The following is a 15,994-nucleotide window of genomic DNA, read 5'->3' as shown; positions in this document are numbered from 1 at the left end:
TAAGAGTTGTGGGTGGAGGATTTCAGTGTGAGCACTGCCTTTCCGGCGTGCATGTCTGGCAGCTGGAAAAGTGGCTGTGGGCTTCCTCACTGGTGGAACAGCGAAGCTGGGATCCATGTGCACCTGGGCGGGTGGGGCTTGGAGTCCAAATCATCAAGTGGAAGAGAGACTTGATATGAAGAGTAGCACAACTCCATGAGGGTTAATATGTCACGATCCCCATCAGATTTCCATATTCCTTTCATGGTTCATTCCTTCAGGAGGAAGACTGCGGGTGGCCAAAAAGACACCCTGATTTTGGTGGTATAGACCCTGCGACTGAGGTGTATGATCTCAGGGAACACACTTCATGCATTTATTTAGTCAGTGAAAACTTACTAAGAGCTAGCTCTATGTGGGATGTTCTAGATCCTGTGGATAATAACAGCAAGCATTTGCATAACATTTCCTATGTGCTAGCATTATCCCGGGGGCTTTGCATATGTTACTGTACTTGATCCTCACTACAACCAATAAAGTAGGGCTTTCTTTCATTTGCAGTTTGCACTAGGCACTGAGAGGTTAAATATCTTGCTCAGGGTCACACAGCTAGTAGGCCGAGTCAGGATGTGAACACAGGCCGGCTGGCCCCAGAGTCCGTGCTCTTCCCCACCCAGTGGAGATGATGACAGCGACAGGGGAGATCCCTGTCCTCCTGCCGTCTTGCAGAAGAGGGAGAAAACAGACAAGGCCACAAGTAATGTCATAGTAGGTACTGATAAGTGCTGTCAGGAAAACTAAGGGGGGGCAGGGGAGAGAGAGAGTCTGTTTCAGATAGTGTGGTCCCAGGGGGGGCCCTACGGGAAGGTGAAATCTGAGCACAGGCCTGGGTGGAAGGGGAAGGGAGCTACAGGAACATTTGGAGGGACTCCTCCAGGCAGCGGGTACACAAGCATTGAGATGGGAGCAAGAAGTTCAAGGAAATAGGGAGAGTGAGGGAGAGGAGTGCAATGGAGGGCCTCTGGGGACCTCAGACAGGCTTCAGGTTTTATATTAGGGTGTCACGAAGCAAGAACCTTGAAGGGGTTGAACGGGGCAGTGGCCCGACCTTTCTTTTGAAAAAGATCACTGTGGTGGTGGTGTGTGGAAAACAGACCATGTGTGGGGTGGAGTGGGGCCAGGGGCACCCGGAGGACAGGTCAGAAGGCTGCTACAGCAGCCAGTTACAGAGGACAGTGTGTAAGAATACAGACTCTCCACCTTGCCGTAGGCTGTTAGTCCAAAGGCAACTTATGCCAGCTTGCAGCCAGATGGCTTGGGGAGCCACTGCGCCTTACGCCCTAACTACGGTAAAGGCTGCATGTAGATTCAGGAAGAGTCTTGACATGAAAGGGAAGTGAGTAGAAACTTCCCAGCTGCTGCTGTCTAACTGGTTCTCTGAAAGGGTGAGAATGCTTTCATCCCTGAGGTGGTGACAGCAAGCTGTTCTGCAAGGTCACCGTGGAAGCCCTGGCCCCACAGTATGTGTTCTCCATCAGGAAGGTGCAGTGGCCAGGCTGCCCTGGGGAGGGCGCCCTTGCCCTGCACATGCCACTGCTCCAATGAGTCTGTCCTGGGAGGAGAACTCACTGGGATGTCAGATGAGGGCCAGTTCAGTCTTTTTTTTTTGTTTGCAAGGGTAGTTTGAGCATTTCAAACCAAGAAGTGACACAGACAATTAGATACAGCGGGAGAAATGATGGCACATATTATTTACAATCCCCCTTTTCTAAGCAGTTTATACTCTGGATAATTTTATGCTAAAGATAAAACCTGCCTGTTTTGCCAACCTCTACACAGAGTAAGTGCCAAAGAACAAAATCTTTCTGAGTTTATGCAAAATAAGAACTCAGCTGCTTGTTCTTCTATGCTCCACTGCTAAAGGACCTCATAAAATTCAACCACTGGTGACTGGAAATGCCATTGTTCTAGAGTTTTCAAAATGTTGACTCACATAAATGCCACTCTCAAAGTATACATATATGTGGAGATCAGTTTCTTTTCTGAGTACCCTACTATCCTCATGGCTTTAGAGATCATTTCCTAGGCCTGTCTGAGTGTGGCAGTTACTCTATTACTAAATAGCTGTAGAACTCAAGGATGGTTATGAGAATCCGAAATGCTATTCTAGAAAGAACTGTTACATTATGTAGGCAATATAACAAGACCTTTAATCTCGATATAAACTGCAAATTATAGTTTCAAATATTGCTTCTTTTTTGAATTCTTTTTAGAGTCAAGCATGAGGAAGGGTCAGGGAAAGATTATTATCTAATTTAGTGTCAGCCCAGCTGGCATCTCTTGATGATGCTAAAGAAGCCCTTTCAAAACAGTACAGCATAACTTACAAAAATGGTAAAGAGTTTCCCCCTCCACACTTTATAAACAAATTTCCTGCAAGTAAAAGAGAAACACGAATGGAAGCAGAAATGCAGTTTACTGCGAGATTGCTGCTAAGTCAAAGAAAAACAGTGAAAAGGGTGTTTTTTTTTTAGAGAGCAAGAAAACCCATCAGTGGACGGTGACTTTAACCTCTGACGTTCTAATTACTCTTGCGGATGTTACCAGACCACGCAGGAGATCATGCCGCGGCACATGCTCCACCCACCTCATGAGAATGAGAAAAGGAAGCACACGTCAAGGTGATCCTTGGCACTTCCACAAAATGAAAACTAACACATCCTCCAGGTTCCTTTACGGGGTCAGCACCCAAGCAGCTGTACTTTACACCACCTGCACCTGCAGATGCACCTCCCATGTGGCAACGTAATTCAGGTTCACCACCCACAATGGTGTCTTCAAGAAAAGGGCCACGTTCTGTTTACCCTGAATTATGATTAAAAACACTAGGAAAGGAAGAATATATTTATACTCTGAAATATATCCAAGTATACATGTGCAATACATCTTACAAAAACTTAGCTTTCAAAAAAAGTAATGCAGAAGTTTCTCATACTTAAAGTATCAGCTTTCCAGAAGGATACACTCCCTGGAAATTCTGAAAAGCTGATTATTTTAAGTTCAACTTGAATCTGAAAATATGAGAGTTCACCTTTACATGTCTGTATTAGTACAAGGAACAGAGTTTCATGATCCTGCTCTGTAAATCACCAACACCAAAAGCACTGCTGACTAATCAAGGGGAGTATGTCAAAGTTTAAAGCTCTTAATGAAAAACAGTACATCATTGAACCATCTTACCTGTCGACGAATTACTCCAAGGTCTCTCTTGGCTTTATTCACTAGGGTTTGAATTTCTACAGGATCCTTTACATTTTTGTTTTCTCTGAAGGCATCTCTTATCCTCCTGACAGCATATGTTCTAAATGAATTCAGAGGAAAAAAAAGAAAAGGTGTCAGTGTGTCTGAAGCTATGCTTTCAAATGAATTTTAAAGTTTTTCCTTTAGAATTAACTGTCTAATCTTCTCCTATGGATAATCCACTTTGATCTTTGCTCATGGCGCAGGCGGATCCATTACCATTCTGGGATGAGTAAGGAAACAGATTTAGGAAAATAAATCTACTCAACAAGTCACATACAAATGGCAAACTGCTACTGAAGTGTTCCTTAGATTATTGGTTCTTTTGCATTATTCACATCTGGCTTCACTCCATTTACATGGATAATTGAACCTTTAGTGTACAGAGATAAATCAAGAATTCAGAAGTTAGCTGCAGTGAACCATGATGGTGCTACTGCACTCCAGCCTGGGCGACAATGCGAGACCCTGACTTAAAAGAAAGGAAGAAAAAAATTCAGAGGTGAAATGATGATCACATTTGCATGTACCCAAATAGTGACCTATGCGTTCCAATCCTTGTCCCATATTCTGGCTCTCACTTCCCTTTCCGTGGTCCACATTAGGATCCCACCACAGTTGAACCTGTGGAATTAGGCCAACATGCTTTGTTTACCTCCATCTTGAAAGTGCACATGCCTACCACCCACCCACAACCAGACAGATCACTTGCAGTACAGGACAGCAGTTCCAGAGCAAGGCTTGCCGATCAGACAGTAGCCTAGCTCCAGCTCCTACTGTTTGTGTGAACTTGGGCAAGCTTCTTAACGTAAGGCCATGTCTCCTCATCTGTCAAAAAGGCATAATACTGCTAAGTGCTGCTGGGAGGATTAGGCTTCATAACGTGTGTCTGGAATTTGGCCCAAAGCCTGTTATATAGAAAGACTCAATAAATGAAAGCTATTCTTCTTAACACTTGTTATGCCTTAATGCAGTTACTATTCCCTCTCCTCATGCCATAACCTTGCCTTCATCCTGCATCCTTTTGGTCACACCACAGTGTGTGTACAGAAGGTAGAGTGGTCTGGATAATTAGCCACAACAGACAACTCAGCAGTCCTTAGACACAGTCCCACCCTCAGATGGCTACAGCCTATCCCTCGCTCTACCCCAACTACTCCAGATTGAAAGGCACAAGACTAAGGAGAAGCAGACTGAGTCAGGCACATGAGACACCATTTTCTCTATGTTTTTTTTTTCTTTTTTAGAGATGGGGTGTCTCTCTGTTGCCCAGGCAGTGTCATGATCATAGCTCACTGCAATCGCAAACTCCTGGGCTCAAGTGATCCTCCCGCCTCAGCCTCCACAGTGGCTAGGATTATAGGCACCCACCACCATGCTTGGCTAATTAAAAAAACTTTTTGGGGGATGGTGACTTGCTGTGTTGCCCAGGCTGGTCTTAAACTCCTGGGCTCAAGCTATCCTCCTGCCTTAGCATCTCAAGGTGCTAGGATTACAAGCACAGGCCACAGTGCCTGGTTCTCTCGTCTTCTTAATGATCAGACTGCTCTGCTTTTAACTTTGAGCACTGGTTAAAGAATCCATGTGATGCCAGTAGTAATACTTAGCAATAGAAGAATGGAAATACAGGCAAAGAAATGAGAGGAGGGAATATCAATTTCCTTGGGAGCAGCGGGGAGGGGGTGTTGGAAACTCATATAACTTATTGGGAAACTTTATCTTAAAAAGGACAAATTTTGTTTTAGATAAAGTTTTTTTAATGTAAAAAGGCATTTTACATTAAAAAATTCAAATGTCAGGTCTATTTGCATTTAAAAGCAAGAGTAAAACTAAATCTTATAATATTACGAATCATAAAGAAGGGAAGAGTTTAGGAACTGGTGCTTTCAGCATGTAAGACACTGCTGAGACTTTGATCTTAACCCTCTGTGAGCCAGCTGGGGTATTTCAGAGGAGCTGCTGAGCGCTCAGTATCAATCCTAAAGGGCTACAGCGATTGGGCATGGAATCCATGTACTAGCAGCTGCTAAATAACTGGGGCTCATTCACTTCTAAAGGGATACGGGAGGATTTTACAAATAGAATACATCAGATACAGACTCTCCTCAGGTGTAGATGCTAATCTAACAAGATTTTAGATAGCAGCTAGGTAAATTAACAGCAATTTCTGGCACACTTTCTTGCATAGCCTGATGGCTATTTATATAACACAGTATCACTCTTCTTCTTGACACCCACACACTCCTCCAAAGCAGTTTCTTTTTTGGCAATGACGGCAGCAAAGAGGGGACAAAATAATTTAATTCTAATATTTGTTCCATAGGCAAAATTGGTTTATAACATGAATTTACCTCCAGGAATCATCTATTGTTTCAATTTTTCATTTCGTATGCTGCATGGGCTTCTTGGAAAAACAAAATGGGCAACAGTAGTCATTGCTAAACTCATTTTTCTAAAAGCTAGAAACTAGCTTAGAATAGCTAGGAAAAAAGGAGAACTGTTTGGAATGTAAAGACCTAAGGTCTTCCAAAGTTTAAAGAAATGAGAAAATAGCTTAAAACACTCAACAATTTATATCAACTGAGCTCAAGACCCAGGGTCAGGATATTCTGCTATGTATACTTGTTTGTCTCCCCAGCTCTCCAAAGTCCTTACCTAAAGAAAAGCAGCTCTAGATCTTGGAATTAAATGTGTCTAAAGCAATCAAGAGTCATATGATTCAAATTTTCAATGCACTTTTGAGATGAATGCTGTAACGGTTCTCTCCTCTCTTTCTTGCTCTTTCTGCCTCACTTAAAGCACCAAGTGTTATTCTTTGCCCTAAGGGAAAATATTTCACTGGCTCAGAACCACAAAACCACTACTGCATGAACAGTTTCTTCCTTAGTTGTAAGAATTCTTATTTCGAAGGATCACAGCTTTGTGAAAGTCATCAAAAATCTGATTGAATCTTCAAATTTGGTGGGAGTGGGTTAATCACCAATTATTTCAATCCTGGCCCTGCCCTGGTTTTTACCATTTGCTTTTTTTTTTTCCTTTTTTCTTTGCTTTTTTTTTTTTTTTTTGCAGATTCTGGCTATCAGCCTCTTGACCATACCACTGAGCAACAACATTTCAAAGAAAAATTTGCAGATGTTGCAGTGAAAATGGCAGCTAGGTGCTACACAATGCCGTGCATTAGGATGACCCTAATGAGTCAGACGCTGTCTGAAATACGGCATGAAAAACTAACACAGAAAGGGCAACACAACCAAATACAAAGCAGCAGCCCCACAGCCTCGGATGCTCGCACACACACTGCCCTTTCCACTCTCCTGAAGCTTGGCAGTTTCTTGGTGCTTCTTTGCGCAGGAGACTCCCATTTGGCTTTCCTTCTCCACCCCAGCCTTTGCTCTTCATTCTGTCATTAGATCTCAAGGCCCACAGGTTCTTACCATTACCATTGCAAGGATTATACTCTTTTCTGAGATTCCTCCACTCAAAACTCTAATTTCCCAGCTGCACAGCAACACAGCAACACAGCAGGCAGTAACGAAAGCTCTTCAGTGCTTGAGATTCTGCTTTACTGTCCCCTCCCAGAAACACCAAATGCAGCCATAATCACAGCCTCTGAGCACTTAGGGGCTCATATCAGCTTTAGCATCCAATGTGTGATGTGGAAACCACCTAATGTAATGCCTTTCATTTCTGTCATCTTCATCAGCATCTCAAGTGCTGGTTTCTCTGTGTACACATCCTATAAACACATCCGTGCCTTTTCTTGGTCCTCTGCAACCTGAACTCAAGTATCCTAGGAATAAAAGCTGAATCCTTTCTACTGGCCTCTGTGGGGCAAACTCATCTACCTCCAACGACTTGGAAGGACATATCCTCCATCTACTTGCCTTAACTGAAATGTGCAAGAGGAAGCTGCTAAATTCTAGCATGTCCCCATATTCCACAGAGCCCAGAGGAGGGTGCTGGTGTATTCCGGGAGCCTGCTGCTGCTTTCAGATCACTGATTCACCCTTACGCATCTTTCAGGCCATGCCATCTGACAATACTGTGTTGCATGCCTCCATGATACTGTTACTTGTTAATTTCTGGAGGTCAAGTCTTCATATTCAAGTCTTAATGTCTAAAGAGCATTCATTGCAATACACAGACCACCAGTTTTAGGTTTCTTTTTTTAGAGACAGGGTTTCACTGTCACCCAGGCTGAAGTGCAATGGCGCTATTATAGCTCTCTGTAGCCTCAAACTCCTGGGCTCAAACCATCCTTCCGCTTCACCCTCCCAAGTAGCTGGGAATAGAGCAGCATACCACCATGACCCGCTAATTTTCATTTTGTAGAGACAGGGTGTCACTATGCTGCCCCAGGCTGGTCTCAAACTCCTGACTTCCAGTGATCCTCTCGCCTTGGCCTTTCAAAGTGCTGGGATTACAGGTGTGAGCCACTGTGTCTGGCCTAGTTACTCCTTCCCAAGCTCCTTTGTGGGCTCGTCTCATTCTGCTGCACCTTACATGCTGTATTCTCTAGGGCACATATGTGAACTATTTTTCTTATTCATAAGATCTCCGCCAGTAATTGCATCTGTCAAAGGTTTCACCTGCCATATAGATGCCATTGGCAACCAATATTTCTCTAGTCCAGACCTTCCTTCTGAGGTCCAAATACATATACTCAATTGCCTTTTGGACTTGTCAACTAAAATATAGACTCTTCCAGTGAATACATTCAAAACTGAAGTGCCCGGCTGGGCGCAGTGGCTCATGCCTGTAATCCCAGCACTCTGGGAGGCCGAGGCAGGCAGATCACGAGGTCAGGAGTTCGAGACCAGCCTGGCCAACATGGTGAAACCCCGTCTCTACTAAAAATACAAAAATTAGCTGGGCATGGTGGCGCGCGTCTGTAATCCCAGCTACTTGGGAGGCTGAGACAGGAGAACTGCTTGAACCCGGAGGCGGAAGTTGCAGTGAGCCAAGATCGTGCCACTGCACTCCAGCCTGGGCTACAGGGCAAGACAATGTCTCCAGGACAAACAAACAAACAAACAAAAACCTGAAGTGCTCATGATGATCACTGTTTCCTTCCTCAGGTCGGAGAATCTTCATGCGGTCAACTGCTCAAGTCAAATACTTCAAGACTCATCCTAAATTCTTTCCTTTCCCAGAACTCCCTATATGCAGCCAATCACAAATCTTCCAACTGTAACTTTCCACATCCCTTCTGAATCACCTCTACTTCTCCAACTCCTCAGCCCCAATCTTGGTTCAGGCTCTTCTCTCTCAAAGTTATTTAACAGCCTTGGGGTATGGTGTGTGTATGTGTGTGGTGTCTAATCAAATGGATCATGATGCCTATGGAGAGGAAACTCAAGGATCATTTGAAGGTCACATGGACTCTGGGTATATAACAGAGTGAAGAAGAGCAGAAAGCTTCTTTCTGATAATGTGAGCTCCTGGTACAATGTAAGTCCCACATAGCAGGAACTTTAATCTTTCTGGCTCACCACTGTATGTGTCTGGCACAGAGAACATATTCCATACATGTTTAATGAACAAATGAGCTTATCAAAATATCATAGGCAATATCAAAAAGACCTTCAAGAAAAATATCAATAATCAATAATGAAAACAAAACAATGAAAAAAGGGTTTGCAGCAAAAAGATTAAAACAACTTCTAGAAGGCAATGATTACAAAATTCACAATTGGAATTTATTCAAGAAATACATACTAAATGCCTACTATGCAAGCATTATGCCAGGAGCTGGGAATACAGTGGAGAAGAACTAGGGTACTGGTCTCAGGTTCGATGGGTGACAAGATCTGTAGATGAAATAAGAAACAGAAGCCATTCCAAGTTAACACAAAGGGCCCAAGGGGACTGGAGTGAGGTAATGGAGTGGTCCTTCTCTTGAATGGGATGGTGTTTTCACATGCCCTTAGGTTTGTCAAATCATTGAACTGTACCCTTAAAATGGATGCACTTGATTGTATGCAAATTATTCCTCGGTAAGTTGACTATTAAATTAAAAAATAAATAGTATAGAAGTTATATTACATTTGCCCACTTTTAAGAAAAGCAAAACAAAACACAAAAGAAAGATTAGAATGCTAGAGAATATGTACATGGCTGACAGAAGCAATAACACTGAATTAAAGAAAACAGAAGACAAACTAGAAATTCAAATCTAAAGCATGGAAAAATTAAATACGTTGGTGAGAAATATGTATGAAAAAAATTAACCTTCAGAATAGGGCAAAGGTGTATGACCTATGAATAATAAGTGTGAACAAACTGAACTGCATAGGTAATTAAATCTAGAATGGAAGGGTATGTCCCAGAATTGATTATAAAAAATTGAGAAGACTCATCGCTGAAATTTAACAACCAGAGGACAATGCCAAGACATTTACTTACAAAACCCTGGACTCCAAGGTTAAGAGAAAGAATACTTTAAGCACAAAGAAAGAACTTTAAGCAGTTAATATTGAACGGAATACGGATAAGCACGTCCTCAGATACCTATTTTCAAATCTTCAAAGAAAAGGGCTGCTTTCCACAGTCATTTGCATTGCTGTTTTGAGGGTACACTAGGATAACAAAAGAATATCATCAATTTATGATACACATACCAAGCACAGAGTAGTGTGCTAAGTACTTGATACATACTGATCTCATTTAATCCTCACAAACTACAACTCAGAGAGATTTAAAAAATGTAGGCCAAGATTACATGTCTCTTAAGTGGCAGAGCTGGGTTCTGAACGCAGTTGACTCTAGAGCCTGTGATTTTCAACCCTAGGCTACTCCTCCTCCACAGGTCGATAAGCCCTATCCAATCTTTGTTAAGTAGGTGGTATAAAGCCGAGTGGCTGTCCATTGGAAGAGGCATTAAAAAAAAATTGTCTCTGGCATCACAAAGCTTTAAAAGGTCATCTAACCTTTCAACTCTGCTTCAAGTGTTCCTACAAATAGTTCAGCGCCAAACATGTCTTAAGAAAAGACAAATGGATGAGAGCATTTCAAGGGAAAGAGCTATTAATAAAAGCACTAAGTGAAATAATTGAGTTTAACTGTTTTAAAAAGGAGGAGGGCAACCAATGGAGGCTTGTGGAGTGGCAGGTGAAATTACCATCAGAAAATCCATTTTGGAGATCAAAGCTTTGGGTTTTTGGGCAGTTGTAAATAAAACCTATTATACACGTCCCTGTTTAAAATTCCCTAATGGTTTTCCATTATCTTGAGATAACGGTCAACTGCATTGGCATGGATGGCCTACAGGACTCTCTGGATTCCTGCTCATCTCTCCCACTCCATCTAGCAGCTTCCAGCAAGGACCACCAACTCCGGCCATCCTGAAGACTTGCAGTCTCCCTGGTTTTCTCTCCTGGAGGCCTGCTATTTCTCCACATATGGAGGGTCCTTTTCCAGCTGGATTCTTGGCTAACTCCTATTCATCTTTAAAGACTTAAGCCAGTTAGAAACAAATATCACAAAATATTAATATCCTTGGAATACAAATAGCACATATAAATTAAGTAGAAAGACAATAAGACCACAGTAAATAAATAAGTGGCATAAAACAATAACTCACAAGAGACCACAGAGTGATGAAACAGACAGATGTAGATGTGTGAATGTTCAGCCTCAGTCACAATCAAACAAATGAAAATTTAAACGAGGCATCATTTTGTGTCCATCAAATAACCTGCAGTTTTTGAAAAGACAAAGGGACAGGTACACCCTGCTGGTGTGCGCATGAACTGGTACTTCCTGTGAAGAAAACAGTATACTAATGGATGGATACTGATATTCTTAATATTTTACCCAGTAATCCTACTTCTAGGGATCTATCCCACAGAAATAACCTGAAATATGCAGAGATATACAGAATGATGTTCATTTTAGAATTATTTATAAGTATTAAAAATAGAAACCACCTAAGTTTTCAATAAGAGAATTGGCTACATAAATTATGAAATTATATAGCTTTAAAAACAGATGTTTCAGCCAGGCACAGTGGCTCCTGCCTATAATCCCAGCACTTTGGGAGGCCGAGGTGGGTGGATCACCTGAGGTCAGGAGTTTGAGACCAGCCTGACCAACATGGTGAAACCTCATCTCTACTAAAAATACAAAATTTAGCCAGGCATGGTGATGCATGCCTATAATCCCAGCTACTCGGTAGGCTGAGGCAGAAGAACCACTTGAATCTCGGAGGGGAAGGTTGCAGTGAGCTGAGATTGCGCCACTGCACTCCAGCCTGGGTAACAGGAGTGAAACTGTCTCAAAAAATAGGCCAGGATCTGTGGCTCACGCTTGTAATCCCAGCACTTTGGGAGGCCGAGGCAGGTGGATCACCTGAGGTTGGGAGTTTGAGACCAGCCTGACCAACATGGAGAAACCCCCCTCCACCTAAAAATACAAAATTAGCTGGGCGTGGTGGCGGGCGCCTGTAGTCCCAGCTACTAGGGTGGCTGAGGCAGGAGAATGGCATGAACCTGGGAGGCAGAGTTTGCAGTGAGCCGAGATTGCGCCACTGCACTCCAGCCTGGGCGGAAGAGCAAGACTCTGAATCAAAAAAAAAAAAAAAAAAAAATGTTTAAAAAAACCTTAAAGTCACAGGTAAAAAAGATGTAAGGTGGAAAATCATTCTCCCTTTCATTCCTGTCCCTTAAACAACAGTTCTCTCTAGATGCTATCACAGTTGGCAGTTACTTATACAGCTTTCTGGAGACATTAGGTTCATATTAAAATCTCTCCTTGTAAATTTTTTTTTCTTCACAAATGGTAGCATTCTAAACATACTGTAGACTTTTAATTTTTAACTGAAAATCTATCTTAGTGATTATTTGATAATACAAATAAAGGTGACTTAGTTTTAAAAATGGTTATATACTATTGTATAGATGAACTAGAATTCATTTAGGTAGCCCTTTATTAATGGATGTTTAGGTTGTCTCCAATTGTGCTACTACAAACAATGCTGTAATCAGCATTCTTGCTTATACTAGCATCACGTCCATGTCTATTTGTGGGATGGATTCTCTAAAGTGGAACTGATAGTTCAAAGATAAATAAATATTTTACTGGGCAAAATACTATAAAAATTATACACCATAAGGCTATTTTCCTCATAGGAAGTACAAGTTTATGTCCCCGACATCTCTGCCAACACAGTGCATCATCAAACTTTTTGATCTTTGCTAATCAATGTAATAGGTGAAAAACAGTATTCATTTTAATTGCCTTTTTCTCATCATGTATGATGTCCACCACATTGTCCCAGGCCTATTTGTACTTCTGTTTATATCCTTTGCCTTTTCTTAATTGAGTGGTCTTTTGAATGGATTTGTAAGGAGGTCTTTAAGAAGCTAGTCTTTTGTGCAGAGTTACAATATTCACTCTGGTTTGTTGCCATTTGGCTATGTTTATGGTGCTTTTTATTTTTGTGATGTAGAGATGTTCAATTTTTGTGTGGTCAGGTGTACCAAATTTTATGTTATGGCTTCCGTGTTACACATCATATGTATAAAAGCCTACCCTACTGTGAGATTTAAAAAAATATTCATCCATGTGTTCTTGAGAACTTTCATGGCTTAATTTTTCATGTTTAACTCTGGTCTTTCCGGAGTTTGTTTTGGTGGAAGTTGTTGAATATGAATCTGTGTGTCTTTTTTTTTTCTTTTTTTTTTGAGACAGAGTCTCGCTCTGTCGCCCAGGCTGGAGTGCAGTGGTGCAATCTCGGCTCACTGCAAGCTCCGCCTCCCGGGTTCACGCCATTCTCCTGCCTCAGCCTCTCCGAGTAGCTGGGACTACAGGCGCCCGCCACCACGCCCGGCTAATTTTTTTGTATTTTTAGTAGAGACGGAGTTTCACCGTGGTCTCGATCTCCTGACCTCGTGATCCGCCCGCCTCGGCCTCCCAAAGTGCTGGGATTACAAGCGTGAGCCACCGCGCCCGGCCTGTTGAATATGAATCTAACTTCACCATCCATTGTTAAGATTTTTCTTTTTTGAGATGGAGTTTTGCTCTTGTTGCCCAGGCTGGAGTGCAATGGCGCAATCTCAGCTCACTGCAACCTCCGCTTCCTGGGTTCAAGCAATTCTCCTGCCTCAGCCTCCCGAGTAGCTGGGATTACAGGCATGTGCCACCACGCCCGGCTAATTTTTAGTACAGACAGGGTTTTTCCATGTTGGTCAAGCTGGTTTCAAACTCCCGACCTCAGGTGATCCGCCTGCCTCAGCTTCCCAAATTGCTGGGATTAGAGGCGTGAGCCACCACGCCTGGCCCATTGTTAAGTTTTTAAAAGTGAAAGATACAATTTGATATTCGGGATGATCTCAATTATGGAAAATATATGTGTAGGAAAGATTAGAAGGAAATATGACAGCATGTTAACAATAATTACTTTTGGTTATTGAAATTTATGCCTCCTAAATTACTACAATAACTGTTATTTCTTAATGATTTTAAAGTTCCTATTGATATAATAAAAATCAGTAATATACCACAATAAGGAAAAACCAGTAGTAGAGAGGGCTCAAATTGTGTGAGAAGAGAATGGGGAAGGGTATATACAATTAGATCAACACATATAAGCAGGTGGGATATATGATGAGGAATTAAACCCTGGTGAAAAGAAGAGGGGTTGGATTAAGAGGTATTTAGTTGATAAAGACAACAGGCTCTATGATATATTTTTAGACTGTTTATTTTGAGGCAACAATGGGACAAGGTAGACATGTCCAATAGGCTGCCAGAAATAAGGTTTTAGAGCTCAGGTGAGAAGGTTCAGATCGTCAACAAACCTGAAAATCAGGGACGAGGAAGTGTGAGGCAACACCATGGGGTAAGAAGAGCTTGTTCCGATGAAAGCCACAGAATGGGAAGAGGCATTAGCCTTGGAAGGAGCCCTGGAGAAATCATACCAATATTTAAGAGCAGGCAGAGAAGGATCTATGAAAGGAGAGGGAGGAATAGGGGTCAACGCAGAAGCACGAAAGCCAGGATAATTCACAGGAGACAAGAAGGCAAATTTTACAGAGAGTAGATAAGATTTTTAGGATGTCAGTGAATTTTGCAAAAAACCCCACCAGCATAGGAACACCCGAAATAGGAATGCTTTTATACTGTTGGTAGGAGTGTAAATTAGTTCAACCATTGTGGAAGACAGTGTGGTGATTCCTCAAGGATCTAGAACCAGAAATACCATTTGACCCAGCAATCCCATTACTGGGTATATACCCAAAGGATTATAAATCATTCTACTATAAAGACACATGCACATGTATGTTTACTGCAGCACTATTTACAATAGCAAAGACTTGGAACCAACCCAAATGCCCATCAATGATAGACTGGATAAGAAAGTGTGGCACATATACACCACAGAATACTATACAGTCATAAAAAAGAATGAGTTCATGTCCTTTGCTGGGACATGGATGAAGCTCGAAACCATCATCCTCAGCAAACTAACACAGGAACAGAAAACCAAACACTGCATGTTCACACTCATAAGTGAGAGTTGAACAATGAGAACACATGGACACAGGGAGGGGAACATCACACACCAGGACCTGTTGGGGGTGGTGGGCAAGGGAAGGGAGAGCATTAGGAAAAATACCTATTGCACGTGAAGCTTAAAACCTAGATGATGGGTTGATACGTGCAGCAAACCACCATGGCACATGTATACCCATGTAAGAAACCTGCACATGTATCCCAGAACTTAAAGTAAAACAAAACAAAACAAAACAAAACAAAACAAAAAAACACCAGCATATACCTGTTGATCACAATGTAGTAAATATGGCAGAAAAAAACCCCTAAATTCATGGAAGTACAGTCATAAATAATACTTGGACCTTGGAGGAAATTCATTACACAATAAGAAAATGTCTCTCTCTTTTTTTTTTTTTTTTGAGATAGAGTCTCGCTCTATCGTCCAAGCTGCAGTGCAATGATGTGGTCTCGGCTCACTGCAACCTTCACCTCCCTGGTTCAAGCGATTCTCATGCCTCAGCCTCTGGAGTAGCTGGGACTACAGGCGCATGCCACCATGCCTGGCTACTTTTTGTATATCTTAGTAGAGGCAGGGTTTCACCATGTTGGCCAAGCTGATCTTGAACTCCTGACCTCAGGTAGTCCACCCGCCTCAGTCTCCCAGAGTGCTGGGATTATAGGCGTGAGCCACCATGTCTGGCCAAGAAAGTGTCTTTAAGATAATGAAAAAGATAATGCATAAAATCTTTGGAATATAGTCAAAGCCATACTTAGATGAAACGATGGTTTAAATATCTTTGTTAATAATACTAGCAAAGTTTAATAATCAAGAGTATTTCCTGGCTGGGCGCGGTGGCTCATGCCTGTAATTCCAGCACTTTGGGAGGCTGAGGTGGGAGGATCACGAGGTCAGGAGATCGAGACCATCCTGGCTAACATGGTGAAACCCCGACTCTATTAAAAATACAAAAAAAAAATTAGCCGGGCGTGGTGGCGGGCACCTGTAGTCCCAGCTACTCAGGAGGCTGAGGCAGGAGAATGGCATGAACCCGGGAGGTGGAGCTTGCAGTAAGCCGAGATCGCGCCACTGCAGTCCAGCCTGGGCGACAGAGCCAGAGCCAGGCTCAGTCTCAAAAAAAAAAAAAAAAAAAGAATATTTCCTAATAGTCCAGAAAAGGAAAATAGTACAGTCCCCATGAGAAAATAGGGAACAAGGTTT

At 42.3% G+C, this 15,994-nt stretch overlaps 1 protein-coding gene across 4 annotated transcripts in view; it reads right to left on the bottom strand.

Annotated features, from left to right (window-relative positions):
- Positions 1–15,994, bottom strand: part of LYRM4 (LYR motif containing 4) — a 154,451-nt gene that overhangs the window by 110,073 nt on the left and 28,384 nt on the right. For all 4 annotated transcript variants that reach the window (XM_055263686.2, XM_063632678.1, XM_055263685.2 and 1 more), the window contains exon 2: positions 3,220–3,340. In XM_055263686.2, the coding sequence (XP_055119661.1) occupies positions 3,220–3,340 (121 nt within the window). The remainder of the gene's footprint in view (positions 1–3,219; positions 3,341–15,994) is intronic.

This window comes from Symphalangus syndactylus, chromosome 23 (genome assembly GCF_028878055.3).
Source record: "Symphalangus syndactylus isolate Jambi chromosome 23, NHGRI_mSymSyn1-v2.1_pri, whole genome shotgun sequence".
NCBI lineage: Eukaryota > Metazoa > Chordata > Mammalia > Primates > Hylobatidae > Symphalangus > Symphalangus syndactylus.
Note: the sequence above shows the minus strand (reverse complement) of the source record. Positions and strands in the feature narration are given on the sequence as shown.